This window comes from Rhinolophus ferrumequinum, chromosome 6, assembly GCF_004115265.2.
Source record: "Rhinolophus ferrumequinum isolate MPI-CBG mRhiFer1 chromosome 6, mRhiFer1_v1.p, whole genome shotgun sequence".
NCBI classification, from domain to species: Eukaryota; Metazoa; Chordata; class Mammalia; order Chiroptera; family Rhinolophidae; genus Rhinolophus; species Rhinolophus ferrumequinum.
The window spans coordinates 43,135,914-43,160,265 of NC_046289.1; the positions used below are offsets into that span (position 1 = coordinate 43,135,914).

General features: G+C 44.2%; 2 protein-coding genes across 2 annotated transcripts in view; one reads left to right on the forward strand and one right to left on the reverse strand.

Annotated features, from left to right (window-relative positions):
* Positions 1-3,669: 3,669 nt before the first annotated feature.
* Positions 3,670-13,337, forward strand: CALML4 (calmodulin like 4). The gene is given in 6 exon segments (XM_033107514.1): positions 3,670-3,741; positions 3,743-3,814; positions 3,905-3,935; positions 6,055-6,195; positions 7,850-8,038; positions 10,757-13,337. Coding segments are annotated over 6 exon segments (609 nt in total). The 3' UTR covers positions 10,861-13,337.
* A 3,564-nt stretch (positions 13,338-16,901) lies between these two features.
* Positions 16,902-24,352, reverse strand: part of PIAS1 (protein inhibitor of activated STAT 1) — a 111,431-nt gene continuing 103,980 nt past the window's right edge. The window contains exons 11-14 of the mRNA XM_033107513.1: positions 23,964-24,144; positions 20,149-20,291; positions 18,223-18,260; positions 16,902-17,422 (exon numbers count right to left, since the gene is read on the reverse strand). Coding sequence (XP_032963404.1) covers positions 17,129-17,422; positions 18,223-18,260; positions 20,149-20,291; positions 23,964-24,144 — 656 coding nt within the window. The 3' untranslated portion in view covers positions 16,902-17,128. The remainder of the gene's footprint in view (positions 17,423-18,222; positions 18,261-20,148; positions 20,292-23,963; positions 24,145-24,352) is intronic.

A 24,352-nucleotide genomic window follows, 5' to 3' on the forward strand; every position in this document is an offset into this window, starting at 1 on the left:
AGAGGAACCTGGGGGCTGCGGGGCTGGGGGGCTAAGTGAGGGCATCTCCAGACCTGTCCCTCAGAGATGTCACAAGGAGCCTCCCAGCTGTGCTACCAGCCCATTCCAGAGGCTGAAGCGAAGAGGGTGCCCTTTGGGGGAAGGTGGGGAGGCTGGTTTGTGGGGGGTTGGTCCTTAGTCTTGGGCAAGTCACTTCATCTTTTGGGGCCTCAGTTCTCGATCTTCAAAGGTCACAGCCTCCACGCAGACTCACTGGGAGCTTACTGGGCTACTGTATCAGACAATACAGAGGGGCCACTGGCAGGAGACGGGCAGGGCGCTCACACCATCGTACGCCCTGTGCTCCCACCTGCCCAGCAACCTCCTGTGATTCCTTCCCTACCTCAAACCCCTGTCCGAGGCCTACTCACAAAAGGACTTAATAGACATCCTATGAGCAAGCACAGGCCTGCTGTGTGGGGCCTGAAGTTTATACGATTTGGGGGGCCTTTGATAAGAAAACATCTTTTAAAGTGAATAAAAAATTAGGTATGAAAGTGAATACAGTTGATACTGGAACAATATAGGGGTTAGGGATACCAACCCCACGCAAAGTCGAAAATTCACATAGAACTTTTCAATCACCGAAAGCAACTACAGTAGGCCCTTCGCGTCCTCGGGTTTCACATCTACAGATTCAACCAACTGCGGATCCAAACAGTATTTTCAATCCGTGATTGAAAATCCACAGATGTGAGGGCCAGCTGTACTAATAGCCCACTGTTGTCCGGAAGCCTTACCAATAACATAATTAACACATATTTTATCATGCAGGGTGTCAGGCAGGGTCTCTGTCCCGCTCCCCACATAAGAACGCAGGACATGGTGAGGCCAAAAGGGAACACCCACGGAGCCATAGGTAGGGGAGTCATACCACTATATTCTCGCTGGCGGCTGGGTTGGAGACACAGGAAGCAGGAGCCACACGATCCACAATCTGCCGTCTGCTTCTCTGCCAACAAACACCACTTACTAACTGCAGTCCGCCGTGCTAACTGCCACCCCCTCTTGCTAGCTCAGCCTCCGTCTTCTTGCTAGCCCCCATTTGCTGCTAGCGTAGCCACGCAGTTATATTAGTGGCCAATGGCTCACTGGTTACAGCTGATGGCCAACTAGCCACAGCTGATGGCCATTTGATCACAGTTGATGGCCATTTACTACCCGAGTGAGCACCTTTCCATGTGAGGGCGAGAGCCTGGAAACTGCACTCCTGGTTCTGTCCCCACAATTTATTTATATATATACACACACACACACACACACACACACACCTATATGTATATATATATACACACACATATATATGTGTATATATATATACACATATATATATGCTTTATTATATGATATATATATGCTTTATTCTTACAATCTAGTAAGCTAGAGAAAATGTTATTGAGAAAATCATAAGGAAGATAAAATACATTTACTCTATTTATCGGAAAAAATTCCAAGTGGGCCCACACTGTTCAAACCTGTGTGGTTCAAGGGTCAATGTATTTAGACTGGAAAAGAAATTGCAGCAAATTACTGGAGGCTTGGAGATTCCTTTTGATAGAGATCTCTGGGCAGTTTACTGGAAATGTTTCCCGAGAAATACTTCTTAATTGCAACCTGGCTTTACTCCACCTGGAAAACTCTAGGCCAGTGGATCTCAACATGTGGTCCTGGCTGGAAGCATCAGGATGGCAGAGGAAAAGGCAAATCCTTGCCCCTTTCCACCTGCTGAATCAGAACCTGGTGGTGGGGCCCTACAGGTGAACAAAAGCTCACCCCCAGGAGGTATGGAGGGGGCTCTGTTTTTTTCCTGATGAGTTGAAGTATAACATACAACACAGTACAACACACAACCCGACGAACCCTCATGTAGCCACCACCCTCATACAGGTGTTTCGATCATAGGAGAGACACCCCTTGGAGACACCTAAAAACCTAAGGAAGGAAATGGCAAGGGAGTGTCAGTGGGGATGGCTTTGGGGGGGCACATAGCCCCAAACCCCAGCATACACTGACCTAAACCCAAGGAAATGTCTTGTCTCCCCACCATGAGCCCCTTCTAAAATGCAGGGTGATCCCAAGTGTGTGCTTTGGCCTGGCCCCTCCAGACTTCCCCAAAAGCCTCAGTCCTGTGCCCCTTGCACTTCCAAGGCCCGACCTGACTTTCTTTCACCTCCTCTTCCCTGCCAGGCTGTTAGTAAGAAGCTCTCCTCTCCTGCCTCCTGAACCCCGGCCAGCCTCTCCTCTTCTCAGTCCCAACAGGGAGGAGTCAGAATCCTCCAGCTGAAATTGTCTGGGCCTAGAAACAGGCGTGCAGAGATGACTCAAGACACAGTTTGGGGGAAAAGAGAAACTTTCCACATGGAGGTGGTCAGAAAAGGAGGGAGAGGAATGGACCAAAAGTAGGCCCACCCGTCTACATGCCTTGTACAAATTAGCCAGAGGTCCCTCTTCCTCACAGCCCCTCACTGGATTCACTTGTCCCCAGGGCCCAGTGCCCTTGTGCAGGACACAACCTGTGCGGCCATACAGGCCGGTTCTGACAAATTGTATGAGGTTCCATACATGCCAGTTCTGACAAAGTAGGCAGAACACTGGAGTCGGAGCCCGACAGATACGGCAGCCACAAACTGTGGACAAAGAGCTGCAGGGTGAAAACCCAGTTGTGCCCAGCTCAGCGGCTCTAGGGAATACCCCACCCTACCCTCACTTCCTCTGTGTGTGTGTGTGTGTGTGTGTGTGTGTGTGTGTGTGTGTGTGTGTGTACACGCGGTGGGGAGTGGGGAGGAGCACAAACCACTGAGGAAATGGGGAGTCAGCAGCTTCTGCAGGAAGGAGTGGGGGCTGTGGAGGGTAGAGAAAGGAAAGGAAGAAAAGGAGGAGCTTCCTGCCCTGGAAAGTCACCTCAGAGGACTCCCACTGAGCCCCTTGGGAGCCCACTGTGGGACTTGACAGCAGAGCTGGTCCCTTCCCCATCCCCAGGGCCCCTGGAAGGAGGGAAGGGAACTGACACATTGAAGACTGGCTATGCACTGGCCACTTGATTCTCTCAACAGTCCTGTGATGAGGCCCAATAAGGAAACTGAGACACAGAGCAGTGAAATGATGCGCCATGGTCACTCAGCAAATGGGCATGTGCAAAAGGATTGGAATCCAAGCTGAGAGCACCAAAGCCTGTGTCCCTTTCCCACACTGCATCCCAAGGCTTGGGTGGTGACAGAGGCCATCACGGGGCTGTGCCATCCTGGCCGAGTTTCCTCCCTGCCCACAAGATGGTGTGTGATAACCCCTAAATAAGGGCGTGCAAAGTGCCTGGTACCTTGTCAGCTTTCAGCTTAGTCACAGGAGAGAGAGCGAGAGAGAAGAGACCCCCAGGGGCAGCCCCACCTGTCCCCCCTCTCTGTGTGTCACTGACCCCTTCTCTGTGTCCAGGAAGGGCTCCCAGAAAGGAACATTTGTCCATTAGCGCCAGCCCATCAGCTTCCCGATGCAGGACCAAGGACACGAGGCCCCGGGGAGCCCTTCTGCAGCCCTGTGTTCTCCAAACCCAACCTGCTGCTCTGCCCAGGCTGAGACGGGCATCAGCTGTGCAGGGAAGCTGGAATCTGACCCCTGGCGCTGGGCCTGGTCTCCATGGCAACCGCGGATTTATTACAGGGGCCTCCACCCAGCTTGGCGGACTTTCGACTTGAAGCGGGAGACAGGAAACCAAGAGGTCAATCCTGGAAGCAGTGAGCCCACCGGTGCCGCCCCAGGTCCCCCGCGATGGTAAGCGAGGGTCTGTGTCACCTGTCGGGCTGACTGGGGTGGGGAGGGCAAAGTGCTTTCTTGGAGTCCCTCCCTGACTGTTTTCCTCTGTCTGCTGCAGGCCAAGTTTCTTTCCCAGGACCAAATTAATGGTAGGTTGGGTTTGCTCTTTAATTAGCAATTCACAGCAAAATATGGGTCTCATTAGGCAATTTGCTCTGCTCAGTTTCTGTTGGTGGGAAGAAGGCGGCTCTGGGCCCACCCACAGGGAAGAGGCACCGAGCTGCAGGGGAGGCCGCTGCGGTGGAGGTAGAAGTAAGGCTCAGAGGTAGAAACGCTGGTGTTACATTTGTCAGTGTGATTTCCAAATGGGGCTGATAGGAGAGAGCTCACTAGGTTTTCCTCCAGAACCTGAGGGGCAGTTGGACAATAGGGGCGGAAGAAAGAGAGACACCATTATCTGGCTAGGGCTGAGGGCCCAACAGAGAGGGGGCCTTTGTAAGTGGCAGAGACAGAAAAGAGCCCAGATGTTCACTTTTGGGCAGAATGCTCAGTGGGCCTCAGTCTCCCCCTCTGTAAGGGGGCGGGTCAGCTAAGGTGGTCTTTGAGGTCCCCTCTGCCTGCCGTCAAGCCTAGTTTTGGTGTTGAGAGTACTTTATTCCCTGAATCCCCGACCCTGCTGTTCCGCAAGCAGCCTTCAGTTCCACACAGCGTGCAGTTCTGTTTCCACAAGGCCAAGCGGAAGACGGCGGTGACCCAGAACTCAGGGGCCCAGACCTGGATTAGGGGAGGCCTAGTGTAGGCCAGGTAGGGTCCTGCAGGCCCGGGCTGTGGGCTTAAGTTTACCTGGGCAGGGATTCAGAGGTATGGGTACACAGACCTTGGTCTACAAGAGTGGGTGGATGGGTTGTAGGCTCCAGGTGGGCACCACCTCAGAGACCCCTGGGCATCCTCACCCCAAGAGGAGGTCCAGAGCAGGAACTTTAAGAACACAAGCCCAGGGCAGGGCCTCCCTCGTGCTGGTCTCCAGGTGAGACCGAACAGGTCGGAGGACTGGCGTGTAGCCGATCGCCTGTGTCCTCCCACCCATGGTTCTGAGGCTCACGGACCCTCCCTCGGGGGTCTCTGAAGCTCCCAGAAGGGAAAAGGGAAGCTTCCCTTTGTATCCTAGGGCCTGACATCAAGAAAGTGGCTGCTAATGTTTAATGAATGAATGACAGACTGGCAGCCCCACCCCCAGTCCCTGAATCTGAATTTGGGGCTGGGGTGGAGGAGCAGGGATCCTCCTAAGCTCCCAGGTGGCCTCTCTGTGCCTCCAGGGCTAAGCATTGGGGACAGAGATGCAGGTGGGTGGCCTGCTCCACTGAACTGTGAGAACATGGATCTCTCCACCAGGGGAGAAGGGGTTCGAAGAAAGCAGCAAGCCGGATCTAGTCTGAGCCTGGGAGAAGGCCCCGCAGTACCCCTTGACATCTCTAAGAACAGGACCTGGACCTGTGGCAGAGGGCATCTTGAGAGTTCAGCAGCCTGGAGGCCGGGGGTTAGAGCCGTGGGCTCAGAAGTGCCCACAACTGTAATAATAATTGTTACCACATACGAGAGCACTGTCTGCCAAGCCTTCCCGGAGGGGGTTTCTGGTCCTCTCAGTAAGTCAGAGGCTTTATTACCCCCCTTCCCCACATCGGTTGTCTTTACAACTGTCCCCTCGGTGTCTGGATGCCCTGCTAATGGCTCCTGGTCTCCCTGGACCGGTGTAGGGGCAGGAGGGCTTCCCTGTGGTTTTAGTCAGCTGTGGGAGGGGAGAAAGGAGGAAGCAGAGAAGGGGAAGGAAGGGAGGAGAAAAGGAGCAGGTGGAAGGAGTCAGGAGGAGAGGATAGAGTTGTCAGATAAAACACAGGATACTCCGTTACATTTCAGTGTCAGATAAGCAACAGATACTTTTTATTAGGCTGGTGCAAAAGTAATTGAGGTTTTTGAGATTAGTTTTAACCTTCTAAACCTCAATTACTTTTGCACCAACCTAATAGTATAAGTATATCCCATGCAAAACTTTGGGACATACTTATACTAAACCTGTGGTCCTTGTTTATTGGAAGTTCACTTTAACTTGCCAGTGCGGTATTTTTATTTGCTGTATCGGGCAACCTTGGCAGGGGAGGTGGGAAAGGGAGTGGGCACAAGGAGGGGAGAGAAGAGAAAGGGGAGGGAGGGGACAAAGAGGGCGTGGGGGTGAGGGAGCCCTCCTGACTCTCCCTTCTGGGCTGTGTGCAGAGTACAAGGAATGCTTCTCCCTGTATGACAAGCAGCAGCGGGGGAAGATAAAAGCCCCTGACCTCATAGTGGTGATGAGGTGCCTGGGGGCCAGCCCAACACCGGGGGAGGTGCAGCAGCACCTGCGGACACACGGGATAGGTGAGTGGGCTGGGCCAGGGCTGGGGAAGAAGCAGTCTGGGTTGGTGGGTGGGCCCTGAGCCCAGCAGGTGTGGTCTGGGGAGGGGCCCAACAGGTGGGTGCAGATGTTGAAGGTGTAAACAGCTCAGGTTTGAGGGGCAGATGGTAGTCAGAGGTCATCAGCTGGGAGCTGTGGAGGCACCTGGCCAGGTGTGCTGTGCATCACTCAGGCTTCCTTGAATCCTCACAGCAACTGAGGCCACCCCCATCTCACAGAGGACCTTGAGATCTAAGCTTTCCAACAAGATTATCACAACCCTGCGGTCAAGACAATGCGAATAGTGATCCCAATGTTGTTTTGACAAATTCCCTTTATTGAGTATTTGTCATGTGCTTAACTCAAACAACCCTATGAAGGAGGCACAATTTTACAGGTAGAGATCAAGGTTCAGAGCCATTAGGTGACTTGCCCACGTGCTTAAGCCAATGATGGAATTAGGATTGGGACCCGGTTCTTCTGATGTCCAAGACTGACCTAAAAGCTATGCAATACTGGCTGAAGAAAACCCACCTATATGTGGAAGAAAACCCACCCAAAACATTGCCGAGTGGTTCTCTCTGGTGATGGGAGTATGGATGATTTTCATTCCCTTTCTTGTTGTTCCCTATATTTTCGACAATAGGGACTTTTATAACCAGAAACAGATTTGTTTGTTTTTTTTTGAAAGAAAAAATGACAGGTGTCAGAGGCTGGGTTGGCTATCTGTATTGGAAGCTGGACATTAGGAAGGAAAGAGGGGCACCGAGGGAGAGGATGGCCAGGAAAGATCACTTGATCTGCAGCCCGTCTGGACCTGTTTCCTCATCTCTCAGATGGGTGTCCCACCATCCGCTGGGGTTACCCAAGCTCTCATCAGAGTGTGCCTGAAGCAGCACTGGGAGCCCACTGGGGCAGAGTGGGCTGGGCCTGGGGTGGCCCTCTAAAGGCTTAGAGCCTGGTGACAGGGAGCCCAGCTACTGAGATCACCTGCTTCCACCTCCAAGGGGTGGTGGTTTCCTTTGGTTTCTGTCTCCTCCAAACAGGAAGTTGTGGTTAGGGGAAGTTCTGTTTTCCTGCCAGGGCCGGGGCTGAGGTCCCCAGGCATGCTTGGAGGAGGGGCATGGGCTGGGGAACCGGGGAGGGAGGCTGCACTGAAGGGAAAGGCAAGTGACCAGCCCTGGTGGGACTGGGGCTTGAGGTGCCAGGTGTGGTCACCTGTCCACCTTTGTGCATGTGCTGTAGTGGCCGCTAAGGGGGGGATGGACACATAGATGTACTTCCCTCCAGTTCAGGGCAGGAGAGAAGCACCTGGAAGGGAGCAGAGGTGGTGGTACTCCATCCTGGTCCTGCCACTCCTCTGTGAGGTGACGAGCTTCTGTCTCCTAAGTGGGCAAAATGGGATGACGAAAACCATAGTCCCTCAGGAATGTTGGGAGGATGAAATGAGGCAAACCTATGGGGGGAGCTCAGCAGAAGGGGCTGCATCTTCTTTATCATGACCACGGCCGCCACTACGGCACTTCCTGAATTAGGGTGCCGTTGAGCTGGCCATGAAGGCTTGGGCAGGAGGCATGTTAGCTTCCCTACCAAGAGCCTTTCCCTCCCCGCTCACTGCTGTGTTTGGGGATTTCCTAGACAGAAATGGAGAGCTGGATTTCTCCACTTTCCTGACCATTATGCACATGCAAATAAAACAAGAGGACCCAAAGAAAGAAATTCTTTTGGCCATGTTGATGGCGGACAAGGAGAAGAAAGGCTACATCATGGCATCTGAGCTGCGGTCAAAACTCATGAAACTGGGGGAGAAGCTCACCCACAAGGAAGGTAATGGCCTGGGTCCCTCTTTCCCCACAGCAGGAGATTAGGGAGTTGGTGGGGTGGACATCAAAGCCTGGTCCATGCCACTAGGATTGTGCAGACACTGCATTTTATGCATGCCCCAGAAGACTGCAACTAGATGTCAAGATTGGTGAGTCCTGGACTGGCATCCAGGGGAAGAGCTGGGAAGTCTGGGGCAGACGTCAGACAGGGTGAGGGGTGGCCTGGGGAAGCCCAGCAAGGGTCTACTTGGGCCTCACCCTGAGTTTAGGCTTTCACTGTGGACCTTTTCAGTGCTTATGACCCCCCTGGGAGCACTAGTGCCCCCGTATACTGAGGAAGAAACAGGTGAAGTGAGTGGCTTGTGAGCAGCAGAACTGGGAGTTGCACGCAGGTCTGTCAGACACTTGTACCCCCACCGCCAACCCATCTAGGGCTCTGTCCCTTCGCCACAGCTGTCTTTTGAAGTTGCTGCTGATGCCAAGTTTACAAATTGAGATGCTCCTTTGTTCCCTCTCCTCATGGCTTAGCCAGCTCTAACAGCAATTCCAGAAGGTTGTCTGGGGTGGCCTTTGCTGGGACTGCTAGTCACAGAACCCCCACGAGCGGCCTTTGCCTCAGAACAGGACAAGGGGTCTAGGACCTCCGGGAAAGCCCTTTGCATGTGGTAAAGGGAGACCCCAAAGCCGGGCCTGCCTGGCTAGCACCCGTCCTGCCACAGTACCCTTTTGTCACCACCACAGTGTATACCCACCCACCCTAGAGGCTGGGATTCCTACTTAGGACACCCAGCTCCACCCAGCTCGCCGATGGTTGGGACGGGTGGGCTGGGCTAGGACACAAGTGGGTGGAGGAGAAAAGCTTCAGTAGTGTCAGCCTTTGGTTAAATCGTAACAAACCAGAGGAGGGGTTGCAAGGTTGTGGTTCGTATTAGATTTGAATCCTGGTTCCCCCTCATTCTAGGGACCTCAGATGGGTTTCTTAACCTCTCTCACCCTCCTCAGTTTCCTCGTTGGGAAATGAGGCTACAATAGACAATCCCTCGGGTCCCTCCAAGAGCTAACATTCTATAAAGCAGTCTGCTTAGATTTTATCTGCAGTCACAAAGGCACAGAGCAACGCATTTAAAAATAGTGCTACAGAAGGCAGATTCAGCTTTCCCCCGCTTTTTCAGGCTGGCAGCTATCACCATCTCGTCTTTCATTGTGGCTGTTTTAATGTGAACGAGGGAACATGGGCTCTGCCTCCCTCAAGTTCTGAGGACACTGCTCGGCCTTTTATGTACCAGGTGGAGTGTTAGCAGAGAGGGCCAGCTGGGGCCTTAATTCTTATGGTTAATGCTGTCTAAAGCAATACCACCGGCTCAAAACTCGACACATTTTTCATCCGTTTAAACAGTAAAGAAACATTTCAAAGAAGCTGGCAAATGGAGAACCGTTTCCCTTCCTTTGGCTGTGGGAGACAGGAAACATGATACCAGAAGTAGGAATCCTTTACCCTGGGTGATTGAAAGAAAATCTTCAATTTTATTAAGAAGCATCCTTGGAGCAGCTGAAGAAGGCTGCCAGGGAGGCCTCCCCTCTAAGGCCTGGGACAGGCTGACCTCAGCACCCTGGTCCTTTCTGGGCTCAGAGTGAACCACTGTACTACCCAGCAAGCAGACCCTAAGTGTGGCCCCTTTTCTGGCCAGGAGGAGGCTCAGTGGTTGGTGCTGGATGATGCTGGACCTGTCCCCTGAGATGGTCTGAACCAAGTGGCTGGAGGACAGAAGCTTCTCCATGAAATAAGATAAACTGGAGTCTCCTCAACCTTCTAAAAATACTCAGCACTACTACCAGCTTAGGCCCAGTGCACAGTAATTACATTTTAGAGGAAGCTGGTTAAGTAGAGAATCACAGGGTATTTTCCAACTGCCCAGAATTATATGCTGGGGACATCTAAGGCCAAGGAAGTTGACACAGGGCAGTTAAGACAGTTTTTGCAAGAGTTAGGGATTCAAAGAGCCAAAAGTAGGTTGGCCCTGAGGGGCCGCTGTGCAGTGTAATCTGAAATGTCTCTTCTTGCCAACATCCGGGACAAGCTAGTATTTTGTCCGAGGAATCCAGAGAAAGAAGTAAATGAAGTGATTTTTTTTTTGAGCAATGTCCGAGAACAATGGCAGTTTTGTATGCCTTCAGCTTTAGACAGCTGAATTTTTCTTATACTATCCACCCCACACACACTTTTTTAAAAAAGAGGTGATGGTGGCAGACACCACTTGTCACCATGTCCCCTCTTGGGATGGGGCATGCCAATCTAGAAGGGAAGGCAGGCATGCCAGGGTGGCCCAGGATGCAGCTGCCAAGGGTGTCTGTTCAGTTGGGAGGTTGGGCTGTGGAAGGTAAAATCTATGCCAAAGGTTTCTAGAAATATAGGTACAGGGGTCAGACTTTTTCTTAAAAGGGAAAAAAAAGCATAAGGTAGCTTTAGTGACTGAATCCTCACTGATACACCTCTCTACCCAGCAGCCTGGCTCCTGCAGAAAGTCCGATGAACTCACAATTGTATCAGTGGTCTGCAGGCGTAGGGGGTGGCTTGTCCTGCTGTGTGGTTTATTTCCTGGTCCATGGGAACAGTCAACTTGACACTCAGGGAAGACTTCTGGGGAACTCCCACCTCCAAGAACTCGATGTCCTATAATGTAACACTAAAGCCAAATTGAAAAATTAATGTGATTTATTGCAGTGGATGATCTTTTCAGGGAAGCAAATGTCGAACCAAATGGCAAAGTGAAGTACGATGAATTTATCCGCAAGATCACCATTCCTGCACGGGATTATACTGAGTGAAGGGAAAGCAAGACAGCCTCCCCCGGGACTGAAAACTCAGACAGATGAATTTTTAAAAAGAAAAGTGTCCCTTTCACTGTAGGCAGATGGCAAACACAGTGGCAAGGCATTACCAGACTGTAGCAGAAGATAACTTAGCAATGAAAATAAATGACTTCAGCCATGGTTACGAACATGTCCTTAATAAAAGATTTTTATAGATATTAGTAAGTGCCATTAATCCATCCCTTAACACAATGGAAAGAGCCTATGGTTTGGAGTTGGGCCTGGGTTTCAGTCCCGACTGCTATTTCCCAGCTGTCTGATTTTGGGTAAAGCATTCCACCCCTCGAAGCCTCAGCATCTTCCCAAAGGTAGATCCCTACTTTTTGCCTCTTGCAGCCTTTTGAGGATAGTCTGAGATATTGACTTGAAAATGTCTCTGCGAACAGTAGGACGCGGCTGTGCGTTACTGAGTTACCATGGTAGTGCTTTCCTAAAAAGGGCAGCCTACCAAAAGACTATATTCTATATTTGGGTGCTGGGACCATCTTCCACATTTCCAAGATGAAGCCAAGCGCTTAGAAACAGCAGCAAGCAGAGTTCAAACAAACAAACAAAATATCTATGGCACCGTTTCTTGCAGCACCACGGGGGGCTACTTCCAAGTTCTCGTTCTTGTGTGCACACACAGTGCCATAGCTGAGGATATTCCCTCATTAACACCGAGTCTCGGGTGAAAGCATTCATGGTAGAGCCAGGGCGGCATTGGCTAAACAGCGGTAAGTGACCCGACTTTACAGCTCACACCATAAAGAAACTAAAGAAGACCAGATGTGACTCTTGAGGTCTTGTAGAGCTTGGGAGGCCCTTTCTGATGCTCCTGTCAGAATTGCCAGCTTTCTCCTAATTGGAAATCAGAGAGGACTGCAAGATTAGGATGGTCTGCTCAAGTGGGTCAAAGTGATCTAGCTTCAAGCCATTTCCCCCAACTACTGGAAGGTAATAAGGGGATGTAACAGGCCGCAGCCACGACACAGCAAGAACTATGGGAAACCATAGTAGGGGTACTAGTCCTGCCAGGTGCAATTTCAGCTCAAGCAGCTGAAGTGTTCTGTAGCCAGGAGGCGCTGGCTGGGGCTGCCTATGTGCTCGTCAAATCTGTGGACCCATTGGTAATGTCAGCACAGCCCTAAAAAGGGCTGGAGTCACACACTGGCATGTTGGGCGGTGGGGGGCAGGGAGAGCTCCAAGTGCAGAGCTTTTCATCCTTATATGTATCAAAATTGGGCTCCCTGAGCTGTGGCTTTGTCTAATGGTGCTTAGTTGCTAAAGCAAAAGAAAACCAAATTGAGGGAGGTATGTCTTTTGGGAGGTTATACAAGACACAAATCTGAGGGCCAGGCGCAAGGGAAACTGCACGGGACAAAACAGTCATAGTCTTAGAGCAACGATCTCACAATGCTGTGTGGCTTCAGACCAAACCCAGGTCCTGAGGCAGGAGACTCTTTCATTGCCCCAACAGTGTAACTGCCAATGGAGTGGGGAGGAATTGCTGGGAGCTGTAGAGAAGGGTACCGTGCAGGGCAGGCCACCAACGGCCCACAGCACGGAGCAGGTGAAGCTGGGATCCTCTGGTGCACACTGTGCAGGGGCAGCGCCAGCTTTTGTGGCCCCGAGGGCTCTGATTTGGCACCACCTTTAAGAATACGCAAACAGAAATAAAGGCTTGCCGGAGCTGCTCCCTAGAAGAGGCCAGAGCAAAGGAAGGGCCCAGGGGCGTAAACTCCATCACCTCACAGTGAACCTCCAGGGCTGGTTAGATGTTGGCACCCACAGAGAACGGCTACGTTGCACTTTCAAGATCAAGGGTACCAGCCCCACATCTCTTTTTACCTCATCATGGACATTTGGAAGCAAATCCTGCACGGTCAATCTGGAACACCACGGACTATAGACAGTAGACACCTATGATTTAGATGGGATAGGGCAAGAAAGTTCTCGGCTATAGTAAGTGAGGGTACTTTCCTTCAAAGACTTTTTGTCTTCACTAATGAATGGCCCCAGTATGGTTTTAAAGCAACCTGCATTAATCTGATTTGCTTCACAGGAATCTGAAGTACAGCTTGCCCAGACCACATTAAGTGGTGTGGAGTAGTCATTAGAACCTAGGGCTCATCTCCACTGACTCAGAGTCCCTAATTAAAGCTGCTCAGGCTAGGATTCTAAACTCCTGTGACATGTTCTGATTTCAATCTCTACCCCAAGAAAGGCTTTTACACTACTTTGTGTCTGGGTTTTATGCTCATTCCTGAAATTCCAGTTGGTTTACCTAGCACCTAGTATTGTTTACAAAAAAAGGTGACAGTGCTCTTAGCATTCAAACTGCAGATTATTAAACAGAATTAAAACTAAACAGATGCTGTGGTTCATTACACAGCTAGCCATATTTCACTGAGAAAAGGGAATGATGGCTGTGCATTCACTACTTACCTCAAAGCATGTGGCCAAAGAATTACTTGTCATGCTTTGAAATCTCTGGATGAAAGGTGCTTTGGAAGCACAAAGCATATCACTTTTCTCATAGGGATTGTCCCCTTGTATACCCAGTAGTATATTTTACAGAAGACAAATTAACTGAAGGCTTTTCTTTTATTACATCTAAAGAGCTCTACATAAACAGGTAACATTCAATAGGTAAACAATTTTTTTTTCCAATGCATGTAATAAATATTTTCACTTGGTACTTTTATACAAACCGACATTGGTCTACTATACATTTTTAAAAGCCATTTTACTGGTTTGGCATGCGGTATGGAAATTCTAAGAGAGAAAGTTTTAAGGCAATGAATCACAGATTTAAGTTCATGGAATTTATGGTAACTTTTATATCTGTATATATACATTTTCCCCTTTGTTAATTAAACAATTAACAGCAGCACACTCTGGGACCACCAGCTACTCTCCCTCCCTCTTTCTGAAATCTAAGCTTTTTTAAATTAAAAAACAATTCAACATGTATTGGTAAAACAAAATTCTTACTAAAATAATTTCAAATGTGCTTTAAAGTCCTGAAGATATTGAAGTGTTTCATGTATTTAAAACTGGAATTATTTAAAAAGTGTTCCTTCCACAGTTAGCAATTTAAAATTGGGATATATTTTCTTTCGATTTCAGACATTTGACTCAAAGGAAAACCTACCAAGAAATGACATTTTTCAGAAGCTTAAGTGAATCTTTCCTAAGTCAGTAATGATACAGAATTGTGATAATGTCCAAATTAATAAAGTAGAAAAACTTTAATGCTCAAAATAAATTAGTCAACAAGTGTGGGATGGTTAAAGTTCAGATTGTTTTAAAAAGATGTGTCCAATAATGCCCACAAAGTAACTAAAAGCCACTTCAACCCTGCTAGTCAAACAGCTATTTTACCGAAGATGTGAAACGCACACAGTACTGTTCAGCGACCCAAACATATGCACACCGACGACGAAACACCAAGGAAGGGCGATGGTGGCCACTTGCCTAATCGTTATCTGTCCACAAACAGCATGTTCACGTTGGCATGGGTCTGGGAGTGAGGGCGGGCTAAGGAACAAACACATGAAATACTATGTGCTTTTTCCTTTTTTAAACTTAGAAGACAAAGATGCAGTGCATGACTACCAATAATGACTACAGATCGTGAAAGTCTGACTAATATCGGCCATGAGACCAACAGAGTCATAGCTACTACTAATGCCAACATTTCGGAAAGTCAACAACCGAAGGGAACAAACTCCTTAGAGTGGAATGAACTAAAATAAAGGGACAACTGAGTGGTTAGTTTCTCCTGTGGAGACATAACCAAAGCCACTAGACAGACGTTTATTTCTCCCTATTATCCATTCTTCCTTTAGGTTGGTATAATGCAGGACACTGAGGGGAAGTTAACCCTCTCAAAATGGGCTCAAGAAAGTAGAGGAATGGGTTTTCAACTGGATCATTCAAAGAGTTTGTAATTCAGCATCACACACAGTTATTGATCAGAATTTTGAGGCCACTAACAACGACAGAAAAAGAAAATAAAACAAATACAGAAAACTATTCATTTTACCTTAGGTAGTTGAATACAAATGTTTCCTACTGCAATGTGAAATAAGAAGCAACTCCCCACAATTTAAGTAATTTCTATCCCAATCCGAATTTAGACACAAATTACGATACTATTAGACAATAGCCTAAGTTAACATGGCAATGAGAGTTTTTAAAGTATTTACTCACCATAACACCAGATTCATTTAAAAACTTAACTATTTCCTGTTTAAACCGACAATGAATTTTTTTATTACGAATTGTTTAGCCATGTATGTGTGGAATACACATGCGTAGGGGAAGACTATATAACTCACTTGTCACTCACACACACTTGTCTATAAATACATATATACACACACACATATACATATCAACACCAACTTGTTTTTCAAAATTCAAGTCAACAATTTAGTGGCAGAGAGATGCTGTAAGAAACATATTATTTTTAGATGCCACATAGTCATGTGAACCATTAATTTTATCATACAACCAAAGGTACAGCCATCTTGAATTCTACCTGTATTAAAGCAGGTCATTTTGTTACCACTGCAAGGTTTAAAACGACAATCTTATACACAAAGGTGGTCCTTCATCAACTCTGAGAACATTAACAGCTGTGATACAAAAATCCAGTCTGGAAAACTGGTCATTATCATGCCCTTCTTTATCTTTTCTGTTAAACCTGCTAAGCCTCTTAATCAGCTAAAAAATATTTTCCATACCTTCAGTTATTACCTGAAGAATGTAATATCTCCTCTGAAGAGGATTTTGGAACACAAGTAGAACCACTTTTCCTTCACTTCAACCCTCACTCATCTCCTGAAAAACAGTTTTCAATATATTTACATGTTCCATTATTAGTAAGAATAGATCAGACTGACCCATGAATTCTAAAGAAAATTGACTTTCCTATGTCATGCTTGTCTTTAAAAGGTGAAGAAAAAAATAAAACAAACAATAGCTAAGAAAATAAGTACACTCAGAACTGGAGAGTAAATGACTAAGGATCAAGCCCATTTTGAATTTTAACTGTTTTTATCGAACAGATTTATAGACTGACATGTGTGGTACATTGTGTTTTCTGAAGAGAATTTAAATTTACTTTTAAGATTACTGACTTTTTTTTTTGAGGTGATGTAACTATACCTCTGTCAGCTGCACAAGACACCCAACAGGACTTTCTAAGCTAGTTTTACCTCCTATTTTGGTATGAAGATCTTACATAAAACTTATTACCCTGTGGCCAAAAAAGCAGGTGTTCACAGACTTGGTTTAAATACATAATACTGGCAATCCAAATTTAGAATAAAGAACTAGACTAAAGTGTATTATTCACAGGTCTGCTAAGCCTACTCCTTACCCAGACAGCTTTACTCCAATCTCTAAAAAATATATGGGGTATGTTTTTAGGGGTATCTAGCAAATAAGAGAGAATATGTGATGGAGAACATGCAATTGGGATAGTCAATAAAGATGCTCATATGTGAGTTCAAGACCTTCAAAGCACTTTGAAAGAAGCAGGCAACTGATTTATCAACTGAATGCAAACTCGGGAGAAGAAGGAACAGTAACGACAGAAAAATACACAGACATACACACTGAACATACACACCCACGAGCTATGTCCTGAAAATACACAGGGAATGCAGTGGGACAGATGAGATTTATAATTTAAGGCTGGATAAAATATGCACACACACAAACAGAATCCAAGTCAGTCATTTTTAGAAAATGGAAATTAAAACTATCCCCGCAGCCCCCTCCCCACAACAAAGAAAAGCCCACAATTTAAAACTTCATACATGCAATTCCTTTTCTGTTATTGCAAATAAAATAATGCCATTGAAGTAAAATAAAACCAAAACCATAGAACAAATGACGAAAAAAATCTTCAGAATCCAGAAAAATTGAACTGAAGGTGGTTTGTGGGTACTTGTTTTTTTTCTTTTCTTTTGTTTTTGTTTTTTTTTCCTTTTTTCTTTTTTACAAGTGTTTTATCAGACAGGCAGTCTTAGATTTATATACAAAAGTAAAACTGAAAATATAGTTTTGTTCTCTGTACATTTCTTTTAATTTTTTCCCTAAAAAAAGGAAAAAAACACGCTTGTGTACTTTTCTAAACAGAATAAGGTAAAACATAGCACAAAGTTCTCTTCTTTCTGCCACGTTCATTTAATCTGGGGTGGGGATGGGAGCAGCAGGGTCAAGGCCATCAGTCCAATGAAATAATGTCTGGTATGATGCCAAAGATGGATGCCGTGTCCGTGCTGCTCCTGTTGGTGACGGTGTGGCTATGGCTCTCCCTTAGGCTGTTGGAGGACACAAGGCTGCTGTTACTGCCACTATTGCTTCCGTTGGTGGTTGGCAGAGAAGTACTGCCTCCTGCACTTAACTGATCGAGAAACATCTGTGAGGAGGTATACGGAAAAAATCGAGACGAGTGTAAGAGGTCTTGATCATCTGACACTGCTGCTGCTGCAGCAGCAAGGAGGGAGGTGTTATAATGCTGGGGAGGGTAAGAAAGACAAAACAAGTGTTAATTAAGCTTATCAATGAATACGCTTTCTTCTCAGCAGAACAAAGTCCTAACTTTAATACAATTCTGAGGATCTGGTGTTTCTGAAATATTTAATAAAATGTTTTGCAAAATCAAATCGTCTTATGAAATGATCGCATCATTGATCCTGAGAGACATTTTTGATTCTGAAACTAGGAGAAAAAAACAAAATAAAATTTTTATTTTTTAACTCGGATTGCAAGCAATTCTCATAATTCTATTTTCAAAGGGGCGTATCCTCAGGTATGGCAGGAAAGAGGACAGTCTGCCCTCTTTCTCTTATGGGGCTACTTGGCCAAGAAATTTATCAGTCAATATGATTCACTGCCCTCTTTATAAATCAGTACTGGAAACTAACAAGTAGATACTGTTCTTACTGTATACTCAGGCACAGCTGACAAAAGGATATTTATTTCCATTCTTTTTTTTTTTTTATTTTATTAGGGAATATTGGGGAACAGTGTGTTTCTCCAGGGCCCAATCGTTGTCCTTCAATCTAGTTGTGGAGGGCGCAGCTTACTGGCCCATGTGGGAATCAAACCAGCAACCCTGCTGTTCAGAGCAGGCACTCTAACCAACTGAGCCATCCGGCCGCCCCTATTTACTTAAATTCTTAACCATAACAATAATAATGGGTATGACTACTCTGAATTCTCTATGAAGTTTATTTCTTTCTGTTGGCTCTACATTATACTTGTAAATATTTTAATATACAATTAAAATAACAGCAATTTTTTTCATATACGTACCTGATTGTCTCCTGATAAGAAAGGAAAGAAATCTAATCCTGTGGGACAAAAAAATTATTTCAGTTTTGATAAAAAGAAAAACAAAAACCCTCCCAAATGCCCCAATACTTCAAAATCAAATGCAAATCTTAAATCTAATTCTAATTCATTTACAATTTTATTAAAACATGAAGAGTTGAACGGAATGTTTTATATCCTTCCCATCTTTAGATTACTAAGGCTGAATGAAGGCCAAGTTTAGCAATGATTTGCCCTTCCTGTGACTCTACTTGTGGGACTTAGGCCTTGTTAGATCTAACACTGACCCTTTAAACGGACACAGCACTTTTCACCAAATGCTCTCATTAACTCCTCTTAAGTAACCTTTCAATCTACTCTAATTTACTCCTCACAAGCACCTCATGAGGTTTGTAATTATTTTTGCCCTCATTTTGTGGATGAGAAAGTGTGAAGTTAAAAGAAGTTAACCAAATTGTAGCACAGAGTTTCTCTTTCTCAAATTTGCTCACTTGCCACTATCTGTACCAGGTCCTAATTCAGAGACTCTGCAGTGGCACGAGGGAGGCAGAGATGAGAGGGGGTGCCCGACTGCTGGAGGGGTGGCTGTTACAGAAGGACCAGCTCTGATCCCTGGCTACCAGGGAATCACTGCAGGCCCGCTCCTTCCACTGCGCATTCTTGTCCATATTGCCTAATGTGTAATGCAATGAAGAGCAAGTAAAGCAACATGAATAAAATACCTCGTTAGGACCTCTAAACTCGGGAAAAAGTACAAGCAGATATAAATAAAAATATGACAGCAACACAAATACTTTGGGGATCCATCCACTGTCTACACTAGAACAGATTATAACATTAGGACCTGCAAAATGTATGGCACTGTGGTTCTTGCTAGTGAGACTTGGCAGTGCACTAAGAGAAAAATAGGTCTGCAGTGTCCAACAGAGTGGCCACTAACGACAGGATTTGGCGATGTAAAGTTACTAATGTTACATAAAACGAGAAATTCAGTTCTTTAGTCACATTAGCCACATTCCGAATGCTTAATAACCTTAAGTGGCTAGTGGCTACTACATTGGTCAGTATAGATGACAACATTTCCCTGATTGCAGAAGGTTCTATTCAACAGAGCTGAAACAGGGTTTTCATTACAATTACTAAGAATCCACTCAACTATCTCAGCTCCTAAGAATCCTCGCCAGTGGCCTGGGTATTTTTTTTTTTTTTTTTTTTTTTGCTGGGGATGGATGGAAGGAAACTTCCACTTTTGTGTTTTTGTATTACATTTTCTATAATGAGCATATATGGCTTTTTGTAATAAAAAAGAAAAATGTTCTTAGATTATATGGCTAATATAAAAATTATTAAATTACAAAGATATTATGAGAACAATGAATAATTCTTTTTGATAATGTAAATCATTATTATGAACTCAAAATACATTGTACAAATGAGTATACTGACATTTCAAACTACTTTAAAAAAGAAGAGTAAGTTTCACTGGAACAAAAATTAAAACTTTCCATGTCTCAATTCAGCATTATCTAAAAGATAATAACATAGTTACCCACAATGTCTGTTGCATTATCACTGAGTACAGAGAAAAAATAATTTTCATAAATATCAAAATTCAAATCAATATATAAGTCATCCAAAATCAACTTGTAGACTACTTTGAAGCTCACAAAACCTAAAGATCATTGCACTAGTTTTACCACTGGCGGTAAAACACTGGCTATTGATGAAGGTACAAATAAGAATCTGGATCAGTATTTATTTATGATCAGAGTATATATTCCTCCCAGTTCCCTAGGTCCAAGCCTGTTTTCCCAATCTTTCAATTCTTCCTTAGACTCACCCAGAAGACTATACAAATCAAAGGCATTCATAATGCTATGTAACAATATAGGAAAAGCGGTGACTCACCTTGTAAGTCATAAGGCATGGGTGTCATGTGGAAAGGATGCCTATAGTCTTGGATGAGGGATGTGTTAATGTAGCTTGTGTCTACAGCAGGGAGGCTTGGGGTGCGGGACACTGGAGATGCTTGATGTGGAAGACTTAATATGCTAGAAGAAAAGGTATGCATAATTTTCATGAGTCAGTTGAACTTTTAACAAAAAAGGTGTTGCATCTCACAATGAGTCCTAGCTTTTATGCTAGAAATAAAAACAAAAAACAAAAAAGAAAAGCAATATATAATTTAGACTACCATAATTACTGTAGCTCCTTGGTGTCTACAAGGGATTGGCCCCGGGAACCCCCATGGATACCGAAATCCACAGAGGCTTAAGTCCCTTAGTCGGCCCTACATGTCTGTAGGTTTCACATTCGCGGATTCAACCCACCACAGACCGCGGATGCAGAACCTGCAGATATGAAGAGCTGACTGTATTAGGAAATAATTGTGTACTTACTAGCACTTTGCAGAAGCTATAGGGAGAAATGGATGGATGCAATGGTATCCAACATTCATAAATCGTATGCTGTCTTAGGATCACCATCACCTACACTTTTAGAAAGCAGGAAGGCATGGCTGAGCCATTTCAGTGGGACATGAGTGGCAAGTATCTACAGCAGACGAGATTCTGAAAACTTTTAAAAATAAGCACTGGAGTGTCAGCTAGTAAAAAGTATATGTTAAGTCCTTGAAAAGAAAATAAGACTGGGGGAATGGAGCAATCAGAGCAGTGAGGAGTTGGCCCCAAGACTTGTAAGCTTTGAGAACAAAAACTAGGTGCTGTTTATCTTGGTATATGCAATGCCCAGCAGTCACCAGCACACTATTTACATACATGGCCTGCTGAATGAACAAAAATGGCAAGACAAGGAAAAGAGATGCTCCAAAATGAACAGGTGTGGAGTTTTTAAAGGGAGAACAGCATAATTGGAAAAAGAAATAAAAGGCGGGGGGGATTCTGGAATAGAATGAAATGTTTAAGTAGCCGAATAGTCAAATCTTGTTTTCATTACCAGAAATTAGGCAAAAAGCAAAAAGGAGGGAAAAAGAAATGATTTTGAAAAGAAAAAGAATTCTAATAGTCCTGAGTGCAAACATAAGGAACATATGCTACCCTAATGATTAGGAAGCTAATATGTATATAAATTATAGAAAATAAAGGGCGGAGGTGAGGCATAAAGAGGCTATCTTTTGCTTTTAAAACTTCATGTGAAGTACTTGGGGTGTGGCAGTACAATTTCAATGGCAAAGAGTATTTCAAAAGATGCTAAGATTGGATTTCCAGGAATGGAGTTTTAGTTATGACCATCTACCACATTTTATGAATGGGATATGAAGCATAAAATACACTCTCATCTGCTTCATAAAAATGTTTCATCTAATGGAAACAATTAAACCTCTTACATCTATAAAAAGCACTATTTTCCATTAGCTGTCTCTGACAATGCCTGAGGGATTACAAGAGAGAAGAAAGCAGTTGAAACGCTAGTCTTTGAAAACATCTTGATATACCAAACAGCAAAGGGAATTTCTGGGTGAATACTAAACTCTCAGTAGCTGAAGACAGCAAAGTGTTTTACATTTATTATTTGCCTTTTTCTAATCCCTGCTTAGATCTTTTTCTTTCAATTTTTGTGACAACATTCAGAAATGCATTTCCACCTTTACAATACACAATAACAAATACAATATGCTTCTATTTATTGGCTAGTCATTACTATAAAAGGGCCACTAGTATTGAATATGGTGTTATTCTTCTAAAGATGTCATAAACTTTCAGTTGCTTGTTTTATCTGAAAATAAGAGAAAGATCTGGCATTTGCAAATACTATGTCTGGGTTCAATTATGCACTGGGAAGCTTAGAAAGTAGTTAATGCATCTAATGTAATTTTCCAAATACAATAAACACAGCTATTTTTGGAGAAATAGCCAAGTAAATATCCAAAGAAATAATTAGACTTCTAAACACTCAAAAAAGTTTACTTTAAGGAAAAATGTATATTCAGACAGTAAAATTACTGCACAATTTATATACATATTACTATTATATATTATATGGCTACTATTAATATTCTGACGAATAGGATTAACAACACACATAATGATGCATTTAATCCATAAAGTATTTATACATCTAGAGATGTAAGAAATATCTTTTAATGTTGCAATTATGGCATTTAAAGAAATAATATGATAATATGCATTTGGTCAGACTATGGCTTGATATTAGATATAAAATATCTTAGAATCAAAATTTTACAGATATTTGTTCTAACTATGCCAGCTTCTCGTAATTTGATTTTCCTTTTTCTCCCACTCAGATTTATAACATAGGTTGATGTAATAACAAGGTCAGGCTTCCTGGGTAATAGCCATTAAGGCAGGCTTTCATCAGAGGCAAATGTTTATAAAGCAGGATTTAAAATAGAATTGAACTGATTTCTAGAATCATTTTGTTTTGAATAATGACACTGCTTTTAATGTCTTTAGTTTTGTCTCTGTATGCTGAGATAAGCTATTGTAGAGTGAAAATACCAACCTGTGTAATGTGTTTGACTGTATTTCTGAAAGAATCAAAGTCCTCTAAAGAATGAGGAACTACATTTATTATGATTTATGTTCTTTTACTGTTGCAACTTTATCTTTCAAGTAACTACAGATATATTCAAATAGAAGATCTTTTTATTTCATCAAACAATATCACACCTGAAAATAATTTGATTCCAAGCACAGAAATGTCTGCTCTTGTTCTGGTATTAACTTGCCCTCCTGAATCTTGAAATCTGTAACAATGCCTTCTGTGGACTTCTCTCACTTACACTCTTTCTCCAGGTGCTACTGTTTGCGGGAAGGAGGTTTTCTGAGTAGCTCCCATTCGGTTACAACCAGCCAGGTAATTCTCATGATACAGACCTTACAAGGGGCACATCTATTTCTAGCCTTTAGTACACTACAATTGTGCCTCAGCAAAATATGAAGGCTTTTTGCTGAGAATCCCCAATGTGTTTCATGAGAGGAATGGTCTGTTTAAGAGTACAACTAGGGTTAGCTACTTGTTTTACCATCTACGAAATATTAAACTCTTAAGGTAGGACGGCACTTACTCATCTTAGTATCTATCACCCATGTTCGGCACAGGGTGTTTTACATAAAATAGATTACAATGTTTCATGAACTGAGCTGAAGCATAACCAAGGTACATTATTATGAGAGTAACGGGAAATGAGTCTGCAAAATAGAAGTCATGTATATTGTAAGAAGTCTTAGACTTCTTTCATTGCCTGCTTTACACATTCCAAGGCAGGTTTAAAACATTTATCTGATCTTCCTCTGCTTTCTATTTGAAATACTTGGGGTTATTTTTACAGCATATGTTTTCCAGTTTGAGTAAGTGTTCTAAATCCTAGGAGCAGCATTAGGATCACTTGGGAACTTACTAGAAATACAAATTTTCTCAGTCCTATTCCTGAATTAGACATGGGGTGGACATGAGAGCAATGTGTGCTCTAATAAGGCCTCCAGGTTATTCTGATATACATCAGACTTTGAGAACCAGTGTCTTACAACAATCCTTTGATGTAATAAACACTATATTCAAGTGACCCCTTTAATGCATTATTCTGACTCCTCAAGAATAATCACATATAAGAGGAAAATTCAACTTACTCTTCAATTGATAAATTTTACAATTATGCAAAATCATTTTATTTGGCAGATCTTTTAATCAAGTTTGCAAAATTAACTTTCATAATGACTTTTTTTTAAGGTCTCAGCACTTACCCTTTATTATTTAGTGGTGATGTGGGAGATAAGGAAGGACAGGTCCTCTTGGCAGATGGCTCTTCCTCCTCTTCATCAGATGAACTGTCTCCGGTTAGGTCAATCACCTCGACTTTCTTATTTTTATTTGACGATTGGTGGTGAGAAGCCACTTGATGCTCCAGTGTGGAGCTCAAGCATCCTGTGTTTGAATGATTAAAACACAAGGCAAAAAAGACCGATGACACCTCTCTCTTTTTTTCAGTGTGCTTATGGATTAATTTATCAGTTATAGTTTAGACTAACAATATTGCTGGTGTCAGAGAGTAGAAAACCAACAGTGGCTCTGTTCCCCTAAGCTTAAACCTATTATTTATTATTGGTTGTTAAAGGATTTATTTGAAAAACAA